This window comes from Mercenaria mercenaria, chromosome 11 (genome assembly GCF_021730395.1).
Source record: "Mercenaria mercenaria strain notata chromosome 11, MADL_Memer_1, whole genome shotgun sequence".
In the NCBI taxonomy this organism is placed as follows: domain Eukaryota; kingdom Metazoa; phylum Mollusca; class Bivalvia; order Venerida; family Veneridae; genus Mercenaria; species Mercenaria mercenaria.
This window is the reverse complement of record NC_069371.1, coordinates 28,443,260-28,454,748: the sequence shown is the minus strand read 5'-3', so window position 1 is coordinate 28,454,748 and position 11,489 is coordinate 28,443,260. Positions and strand designations below refer to the sequence as shown.

Here is an 11,489-nt window from a genome sequence, read left to right as displayed (position 1 = left end):
CATACCGATTTTAGGTCCAATATAAACAAATACATTTTATCTAAATGGCAATCGTCATGGAACAATGCTTCATTCAATAAACTTCATGATATTAAACCTACTCTAGGGGAATGGCACCAAGGATCTGTTCGCAGGGAGGAAGTTGTTCTTTATCGTTGTCGAATAGGTCATACCCGTTTGACTCATTCTTATCTTTTGAACAAAGAAGATCAACCCGAATGTGTACCATGTCCAACACCGCTAACTATTAAACATGTTTTAATCGTCTGTGTGGACTTTGCTCCAATACGCAGTACATCCTATGACGTTCAAGCTTTGAAATAGTTATTTGAAAATGTTTCAGTCGAAAATGTTTTATCGTTTTTAAAGTAGATAGGAATTTATCAAAATATCTGATATTTCATATTTTTATTCACATCTTTTGCAATATTATTTTGTTTGCAGCTGATATTTTAACATATACGTAGATACATTTTTACGTAAATGATTTTAGATATGCTTTATATTTTTACATAATGTGCTTTACATTTTTACATAAATGATTTTAGATGCTTTACATTTTTACATAAATGATTTTAGATATGCTTTACATTTTTACATAAGTGATTTAAGGCATGCTTTACAATTGACGTTTTCAACATAATTTCTTCTCGGCGATATATTTTGTGTCGATTCGCCGTAAAACTCAACTCACTCACTCACAATACGGTTTTCCCATTTAAACGAGTTGTAAAAAATGAGTCATCGCTATTCAAAATAAAACAAAAATAAAAAATAAACAGTGAAATAAACAGATAGGGAATAGCATGTTCATAACACAGTAAATAAGCTCACAGAACCATATGTGAAGCATTTTGTATTAGAAGTTGTGTTTGTTTGTGTTTAGTATTCATAAAAATACATTAATAACTATTTTTAACTATTTTTATCTGATAAAAACGGTTATAGAATAGAAAGAAAAAAATCTTTCTATGCCCACCGTTGCGGGTTGTCCCATCAGAAGATAAATATACAGAACACGTATAGCACAAGAAACGAACAGTGTTCTTTGCGAACAGCGAGTACTTATCTGTCATGGTTTTAACTGCATTTTTGCGTAGTGTAAGTGTTTATAATAAGACGTGTCGATAGGAATGTCTTCAATATATTCTTTCCATGTTCTTTCATATAACAGTTCTTCTAAACAATCAAGAGCTATATGCTCAAAATCAAGATAAAACTTGTTAGCAAATAACTCAATACTGTTGTACGCCCTGTGAAGATCTCCAACTCCAAGTATGCACACCTCTCTAACGAATTTTCCAGAGCAGCTTCTACCTCCGCGAAACTGCCAGATGACATGACGAAGAAAAAACGGCTTCAAAGGATACTGCTCTGCTTCTCCTTAAAAGAATAATACATGATTATATCATATACCTAAAATAATGAAATGTTGGCGTCTCGGCGTTCAATGTGTCAACAGTTTACCGAGCTCGACTAATAAAACGGTTCTTATACACTTTTCCACATATTGTTTATCTTCATCGATATATTAGACTCTTTTGGACTTTTCCAAGCTGGAACACATTCGGTGCAATGCTCGCAAAATCCACTCGAGCTAAATACATCATTGCACATCAAGGCACTGTTATAATAACCCTACACACTTCAACTAAAAGTTCATGTCATATATCTAACATCAGTTACAATAAGCAGATCCTCTATCCGTATAGATTCTAAAGACATAGATCTATATATAGCAGTGCAAAATGTAAAACTAGCATTGTATGTATTTCAAAGAATTCTAATGGGGAGATCGGGGCAAAATGATGATACTCTTTTTGCTATTTCAATTCATATTTAATCAACAGAGCGTGATTTTAGTTTAAAAAACATGACGTTTATCGCGATGGTGTGACGCTCCATGATCATCCTCCAAAAGAATCTATTATTTCATTCATTCACAAATTATTGATGTGATAAGTTAATGCAGTCAACTGTAACAATTTGCACCATGAGCGGGACAAATTGTTACAACACATGGTGAAAAGTGATAAAAACAAAAGTGTTTTTATTTACCAAATTTAATAATGAAGCAACTTGAAAATTTATAAAGAAAATATTTTGTTTCGTGCAAGTAGGCTTTAAAGTTTAAATACTTATATAACCAAAGAAGTTATTATAGGTAGTGATAGGCAGTGCTCAACTTGAATGGCATCTGCTGTTATCAGATCAGTCCCGGAAAGTAACAATATTAGTCAGTAATATTCACTCCAAAAGAAGTTTTAATCTTTAAAATCATCACTTCTGAACACTGGGCTCAACAATGAAACTGTTGATAGATAATTTCATTGAATACTTTGAATCTGTACTATTAGCTACTTGTGGTAAAAGAAAGTCTTCAAATTATGGTGAAGAAGCTGTTGCTAAAAATGTCGAATAAGGCAGAAGCAATGACAAGAAATGGAACAAGCTCTTTTGCCTCTACTGCGAATTGTCTTGAAATACAACTTAACAGTCTAAAGAAGTTTCCACTTCATATCGAACGAGATGAAGATAACAGAAGACACATGTCTCCGCCCCTGTCAAACATCTTGGTTGTTCATGATTAAAAGCATGGCTAGCAGTAATGCTTTGTGACAGAATTTCTGAAAGTACTAGTATAAAGCTTGAGTTTGCATGGATGAAGTTGTAAACTTATCGAAGTTTGGTAGGCAGATCAACTGTTTAAGAAAACTTTGTTAAGGTGTGTTCCACCTCTGCATGTCTTACGAATGTATTTGCGCACAATTCTGAAAGGAAAAGTAATCATAATTAAAAGTCATAATAAGAGATACTGATACTGGAATGTGTACCCCCGCTATGGAGTATTGACATGCACAGAGATTTGCTTGGTTTGAATCATAAACCATTGAAATCCAAGTGTGCCATTGACCTTGGAGGCAAGGGCCTCTAATTTGCGTGTGGCAATTCCTCAGCTGATGCCGATTATTCAAACAAGGTTATTTCAACATGCCTCTTTGAAATTATAGGTCAAACATGTCTTTGCCCGGACGTATGTACAGGTAGAACACCCTTGCCTCCATCCCCTTTCGATGACGCATATGCATATGTTTACTGGTTGCTTTAATGTTCATTGCATTATTGTTACTGCAGCTTTATATGAAATAGCCGAGTGGTAGATATACTATTTTTTTTATAATTATTAAAACAATACTATGGCAATAAATGAGTAATTCTTAAATTCTTATTCAATAATTAGTCTATAACAAAAACCCAAAATACCATAAAGAGGTTATACCTATACACATGCCAGTTACTACTCTAGTTATTTCAAAAGTGTAAATGATACAATATGCTGTTGAATATCAGTTAAAAAAGTTACATAGCAGAACAATGATAAAATTATGACAGCGGAGCAAAATGATACATTGTATCATATAGTACCCCATCCACGATGTATCTTTTCGCCCCATCCGTACTGAATGACACTGTGTCCTACGACAAACGTAAATATAGAATCTGCTTCGAGTATGTAAGCAACAGTTATAAAGATTTTCCATTTATAAAGCCAGTGGCGGCATGTTGTAATAAAATATTCGACGAATGATTCTTTTTAAAAAGCAGACTCAGACAAAAGTACTTACCTGTGTCGAAAACACAATTCTTTTGATTAACTCATCGTGGTTGGTGCCTCCCACTCAAACTTTACCGACATATTGGCGGACTAATCGCAGTTTATTTATGTGTCACTATTTGTGTAATATGTGACGTAACGATAGATGCGCGCATATGTATCATTTTATCCAGTGTATCATTTGCTCATTTTCACGTTAAAATAAATGTCATCACTACCAGATTTCGTAAAGTAGGTTTTATGTCGTTAGCTTGAGAATCATTACTTTCTTTTTCCTTCGAAAAATCTCAGTCAATCCCAGTTAAACACTTATCTTACGTCTACTACCTTTGCGTCACTTCCAGTAAACGATTTGCGCACGAAAAATAGACAAATTTACGGTTAGTGATTTATTTTTCTTCATGTTATTTTATTTTTGGTATAGGATATCGAAAATCGGGCTTCGTAGTCCGACCTTTATACAAAGAAATATATATCCTGTAACATATCTTCTTAGAAAGTGAAATAACAAGTGAGAAATGATAAAAATTCTGCAAGCATTTTTATCAAACAACGCCTAACTGAACCACAATGCAGTACATAAATGTTATTTTTCGTGACCAACTATCCATTCAAATGAAAATATAGCAAACAAAACATCAAATATTGTATTATCGCATTTTATGTAATGTTTAATTTACTGGAAGTGCTAATACATTGCCAAAATGGGCCAAAATGTATCCAGTGCTCAAACCGAGAGAATTGCGCATATAGTTTTGCGTTAAATGTTAAACTGTATTCGACTTTGCCTTTCGTTTTAAGTATAAATGTAACAATAATATTTAATTCTGTTAGGTAGAACCTACAATCAATACCTCGTCAGAACAAGCGAAAAATTCACAGGGTCCAGGAAAGAGAAATACTGGATGCTTGCACTATACCGATGAGCTGTCGACCTGATAGAGACAAACACAGAACAGTGATGTCTTTCTCGTTCATAATTTGATACCTATGACACTTTGAGATCCAAGAATTGAAGATTTTTTGACAGGCATAAAAAGTTCCCGTGTGTGACTGACGATAAAAGCTCCACTGGTCAACAACCTAGTTATGCCAATGCGAGACTCTATGAAACTCAATGACGAGTCGTTGGCTGTATTGCATATTGGCATATGGACGCTGGCGTTAACTCAGTGATCAATGTTTGTGCGACTGTTAGTAGAGAAGAGAAATCTTGTATTCTTCCTGCCTTCAGTTTAATACATATACAAATTTTAGTGTATGACTGTATGACATAACATTTCTCATGAATTTGTTTTATTAAAACAAGTAAAATGACTAGAAATGTGATGCCCAACTAGTAGTTAATGATTTAGTAAGGGTTCTTGAATATATTTTTGGTGGACCAGGCGTGTTTGTCGAGTGTGCTTGTTACATCGTCTTTTGAAAAGGAGATTTTCTTGATGTGAACACATGTTATTTTCTTTTGTCACTATTTCCTGCAGTGTACATCATACTTTCGAATATGTCAGAATTATCTAACTCACAATAACCCTGCTTTATAAAATATTTATAGACAAGCTCCAGTAACTTTTGTCGTACTGCAACTTACACTTTGGTTTGTCCGAAAGGCAACCAGCTTTCGCATTTATGATTTGCGCGATAAGCCGCCGTGTATCAGGTAATTAAAAGGGGTGCTAAATGCAGAGATATGGGAAAATTTTCATGGACAAATAATTTACCAACGACTTCCAAATTATATCTCCCCTACTGGATGTACTCACTTGAGTTTATAATATACTGACTAAACGTTAGGGTTAGGTTTAATATAGGTTTAATGATGCACATTCAATACGTGCGTACACTCAATGCGGGATGATCAATGCTGACCACTTGAAGATTGCGTATTTTATTGATGACCTAATGATAGTATAAAAACTATATATTTAGCAGCTAATCATTAAATTTAGTATGAATATAGAAATCTACTTCATTTTATTTTCCAAACTTCAAACAATTTCATTTTGCTGTAAGCTAATATCTAAAATGAAGCTCTGCCTTTTTTTGTAGTAATCCTTTCATTCATTTTAAACATGCTCTACCCTTGCTTTCGACCCCTAAAATAATGCCCGCTTTTCAACAACGTTTCTGCAGCTCTAGCCTTTTGGCATATTCAAAGATGTAATTGCTGTAAGTTTTTTTACAGCTGTCATTAATTTGCACAATTCGAATTATTTAAAGTCATTTTACAGCTGTAAAGTGAAATGTACAATTGTAAAAATCAATCCTGTTCTATAAAATCTACAGGCGTTTTGAAATAATCATGACTGCAATTTTGAACAAAAATACAGGTATTTTACAGCTGTAACATTTCGTACATGCTTTAAATGATTTCCGGAACCTTCAGTTACATCGGAATATTACAGGCTATATGTGCATTTAAAATTCGACTTACCGCATATTTGTGTTTTACTTACCAAGGAAAGATCCTTTGATTCTTAAATGTGGGTTATGATTCAATGAAGGGAAGAACGTCTCATCTGGAATTTCTGTTGGCCTTAACCACGTTAAGAATTTATGTGACCTTGGATCATGTAGGCAGAAATCGACAAAATGCCTATTAACGGCAATATGCATAGATCCTTTCACAATCTGTATCTTATGTGGTGGTGGCCATTTTGCCATTCTCCAGCGTTTAGGGTAGACTTTCCTCGCTCTGAAGAACAGAAATTATGAAGTCAGACGCAAAACAATTTAACCTTCAAATGGAATTAAATTGAAAGGATATGCTAAAAAGTGAATTATTAACTAAGGAATCAGTCGAATGATCAGTGACTGAATTTTGACGGCAGCATATTTTCATCTTATTTAGAAGATCTTGCGCTGTACAGAAGTGTAATAGCTGGAAATCTGATAACCCAACTTTCGTGTATCCGGATATCATTCACTTTACGAACCAGTACTCACCATGTGTAGAATACAGATTTTAATCCAGTTTCCTTTAATGTATGTTTAGTACTGACATAACACTTTGATTTCATCAGAGAATCTTTGCTTGTTATAAATCACTTTTGTTAATATTTCGATTTGCAGCATTCCTGCATGATGTATTTACAAGTTGAATATGTCCGCCATTTTTGTTATGAATGTTTGCGCATGAATTTTGGTAATTTTGCAGGGAATGCTTAAATGACTGATTTATATTGCCATAGAATACTGTTTTGTTAACTTTGATTGTTTTAAAAGTAAATCTTATTCGGAAGCGAATATGTAATTAGCAAACTTCAGAAATATTCTGGAACGCTCCGTGTAACTATTTGTCTGCTTTGAACGCGCAATGCTGGAAAATGCTGGAACGCTATATTTTCGTCTCTAGTTTGGTTTATCGGAGACAATTATATCAGTTCCCCTTTTTAAATCAATTCTTTGTATCTGCCCTTACCTTTTAATCCCTTTACAGCAGCACAGTTTACGTTAATTCCATATTATTTAATGTTTACTGTGACTTGACCCGATAACACTGACAGCGCGCTTTTTGTGTCAAGGATTTTGATTGGTCCCCAGCATTCCAGAATCCCTTCCAGCATTGCGTCAGTTATAAAAGGACGCACGTTCCAGCAATCGGGTCAGTTGCAACAATAACAATAACATTGATCTACTTTTAAAGTTCGATCTTAAACAAATTTCAAAAATGCAGTCAAGCTCTGAAGCTTTAGGTACAAGCGGTTTACCAAATTTCCTTTAATATACTATCGCTATATTCTAGAATCGTGAATTATATCGTAGATCTCTATAAAATATGGTTTTAGTAGAACTTTGATAAAAACTAAATGGCTGAAAGTAGTTCTTTGCAACTGGTCCATTGCTGTGTCTGCCTTTAATCTCCTACGTGTTTCTCATTTTTATTGTAAGAAGCATATTTTGTCGTTAATATATTGAATACGTTATCGTTAAATTAAATAACATATAAAACTCTGAACTTCATTACTGTTATCATTTAAAGTGTATTTATAGGATCAGTTCCTCCACCATAGCCCGATCCCTATCTACAACAAACCATTTTATAGAAATGGTTTCTTCGTAATCCGTGCTCTTAGTCACAAACAACTTTCTCACCATTGGCTCAACTTTCGCACTCGGCTTTCTCCACCAAAACTGATCATCTGAAACAACGTAGACCTTCCACTCGACAAGACTGACACAGCAATGATGCGATTTACTCAGCGAATATGATAAGAGTGACTAAGAGTGCAGATTAAATATTCCTAGTCCATCCTGTATACATATTTGACAGAAACACAAAAGCATGGGTGCTTACAATTTTTGGTGTCAGAAGCGCGGTCTGTAAGTGCCTAATAAAACAGACCGAGTGATCGAACTGAAACACCTAGATCTGCATGCATTTATAAGCTTTATTCATTCATATATTTCTATGCAATAAATAAACAAATACATAGGCAAAAAGATTGTCAACTTATTTTTTCAATAAACATATCAAAATGGCTACACCTGACCCTGAGATTTCATTTGATCGGCCTGATGCACGTGATATTTCATCCGAAACGCCGACGATAGACGCAACTGATAATTCAGAAATGTTAATCAATTTCAACAATGATGAAAGTACTGGATCTAGACATGATATCTCACAAAATAACACAAACTCTGTTCCGCAACATAATGATGCGATGAGACACATGCGAAATGATTGTCATAATCCAGCATCGCGAACATTCCGTGTTCCCGACAGAATGAACTACATCAATGAGAACAGGACCCCTCTGTATGAACCTGCATATCATTTTGATTCAGATCGTGGCGACAATTTATACCGCAGTCCCCTACGTGCTACACCCCAGCATACAATGATTAAACCCGACACGTATGACGGATCGAATAGTTTTGAACAGTATGTATCTCATTTCGAAGACTGTTCCGAGTTGTCTCTATGGGACAATAGAACGAAAGTTTTAATGCTTGCTACAAGTTTACGCGTTTCGGCAAGAAATTTTTACATGAGTCTAACAGAGCATGAACGACGTGATTATCGGCTTTTGTCTGTCCGTCTGTCAGAGCGCTTCGGTAGCAGCAGTAAACATCAATGTTTATGGTTAAGCAAGTTAGAAAATAGGCGTCGCCTAAAGGGGGAGAGCATTGCATCACTGGCAGATGATCTCCGGCAGCTCTCACAAAAGGCGTATTCTGACCTTGATCATCATTCACAAGAGAAACTAGCATTGAATCAGCTGTACAAACTAGTTTCAATTGAAATGAAATGTAGGTGCATGGATCACAACTGCTCTACTATCAACGATGCAGTAGCGGTAATCGAGCGTTACGAGTCCATTCTCGGGACTCCTGTGTCAAATGTTCGAGCTTGCGATTCGCGCAATACGACTTCAGACATTGAATTGTCCCTCAAACGCATCGAGTCTAGACTTGATAAAATAGAATCATCACGAAATGTTCACAGATCCGCGTCGCAACCGAGAAGTGTTAAAACATGTTTTGGTTGTAATTCAACCGATCACATGTGGGCATCATGTCCGAAAAATCTCAATGTCAGGCATAACCACACAAACAGAAATAGACAAAATGCATTCGGACATCCCCAGCAACATAATGTACATGACAATATTCAAAGAAATACTGATGTGCGACATTTCAGCATCAATACCACTGATATTAAGGCAAACTCCTCTCCTGCACCGAGGCAGGAAAACTAATTTGCGCTGACTCTGAAGGTCAAGGGTCAGCGACAATGTCAACAAATAGGCCTTAATTACAAAATACACAACACGAAGTCCACTCAGCTCGTTCAGGTTCGAATTTCAATAAATATGACAATGGTTTTTATGTAACATGTCAAGTAGGGTCTGCATCTATAAATTTTCTAATAGACTGTGGTGCAACTACTTCACTACTTTCTGAGAAAACGTTACGTGAAATCGGAACTGAACGCACTTTTCAACTTCGTCCTATGTCTAAGGTTCTTAAGACCATAAATGGGGACTCCATGGCTGTTACAGGAAGTGTTGATCTCCTGATTGAAATGGCCAATGAACGTTTTGATCTATCATTTGTCGTCTGCAGCATGGAAACAGACGGTATTTTAGGTCAAGATTTTTTGCGCCAACATGTTGATAGCATTAATTACAGAAAGTCTTGCCTGGTAATAGGTCAGAATTTTGTCCCACTTTGGACAGGTGGTCAAGCTAATCAGATTTGTAGAGTTGAACTTCAAGAGACCGTGAAACTTCCGTCCCATACTCGCAAGATGGTCTCTATTAAAATACCACAAAAAGAACACTTGACGCAGCAGGGTTTTGTAGAGCCTTCAATTGAACTCATGGCAAAAAGTGAAGTTTGCATCATGGGCGGCATTGTTGATGTGACCTCTAAAAATCTCATAATGAATGTAATGAACTATGGTCAGTCTGATATAACATTATATAAGAAAACTACTTTAGGTACATGTGAGTCTTACTTTGAACCAGAAATTCAACAGGAGAGAATTGCCTCAGTACTAGAACCTACAGAAAACACTCCTTTCCCTGACCACCTTTTAGATCTCATTGAACGTAGCTCTACGCATCTAACTGAACTCGAAAAACAAAGTCTTGCTCAACTACTGCATAAATATCAGGGCGTCTTTTCAAAAAATGCTGAGGACATAGGTCGCACTGATATTGTTCAACATGCTATCGACACTAAAGATGCTCACCCTATTCGTCAACCTCCCAGGCGTTTGCCCCTCGGTAAGCGTCAAATCGAAAAAGATGAAGTTAATAAAATGCTAAAAAGAGGTATCATTGAGCCTTCTAAAAGTGCTTGGGCATCACCTGTAGTATTAGTTACTAAAAAGGACGGCACCCCTAGATTTTGTTTAGATTATAGAAAATTAAATGATCTCACAGTAAAGGATGCCTACCCTCTTCCCCGTGTGGACGACTGCATTGACGCACTGTCTGGGTCTAAGTATTTCAGTTCTCTAGACCTGAACAGTGGCTACTGGCAAGTTGGTATGAGAGAAGAAGATAAAGAGAAAACAGCATTTGCTACAACTATGGGTTTATATCAATTTTCAGTAATGAGTTTTGGTCTCGCTAATGCGCCATCGACATTTGAAAGACTGATGGAAAATGTTCTCCGTGGCCTACAATGGATTGAATGTCTCTTATATATGGACGACATCATTGTGCCATGTACAACAGTAACTGAGGGCCTTGAACGCCTAGAACATATTTTCGAACGCTTACAGCACGCTTGTCTGAAATGTAAACCATCAAAATGCATCTTCTTTCAAAAGCAAGTTAAATTCTTAGGACATTTAGTTTCAGAGGATGGCGTAGCCACCGATCCTGAGAAAATCAAAGCGGTTCGCAACTGGCCCATACCCCACAATGCAAAAACGACAAAATCTTTTCTCGGACTTTGTTCGTATTACAGACGTTTTGTACATGGCTATGCCAAAATAGCTCGCCCATTGCACAAGCTTTGTGAGAAAAGTAACAAATTTCTATGGACAGAAGATTGCGCAAATGCCTTTGATCAACTTAAACAAGCTTTGACGTCAGCCCCAATACTAGGTTATCCAAGACCAGACGCGAAATTCATACTTGACACGGATGCGAGCCATTTTGCTATTGGAGCAGTACTCTCGCAATTGCAAGACAACAGAGAAGTTGTTATCGCATACTACAGTAAAAGCTTAAATCAACATGAGAAAAGCTATTGTGTAACACGAAAAGAACTCCTGGCGGTCGTTCATGCACTCAAGGCATTTCACCATTATTTGTATGGGCAACCCATCTTATTGAGAACTGATAATGCTGCGGTCTCATGGATGAGGAACCTTAAACAGCCTTCCGGTCAAGTCGCAAGATGGCTTGAA

The 11,489-nt window shown here is 36.2% G+C and overlaps 1 protein-coding gene across 2 annotated transcripts in view; it reads right to left on the bottom strand.

The window, feature by feature from the left end:
• Nucleotides 1-568: 568 nt before the first annotated feature.
• The window catches only part of LOC123532558 (beta-1,3-galactosyl-O-glycosyl-glycoprotein beta-1,6-N-acetylglucosaminyltransferase-like), a 32,172-nt gene continuing 21,251 nt past the window's right edge, over nt 569-11,489 (bottom strand). For both annotated transcript variants that reach the window (XM_053517037.1, XM_045314013.2), the window contains exons 3-4: nt 6,073-6,311; nt 569-1,383 (exon numbers count right to left, since the gene is read on the bottom strand). In XM_053517037.1, the coding sequence (XP_053373012.1) occupies nt 1,073-1,383; nt 6,073-6,311 (550 nt within the window). In that variant the 3' untranslated portion in view covers nt 569-1,072. The remainder of the gene's footprint in view (nt 1,384-6,072; nt 6,312-11,489) is intronic.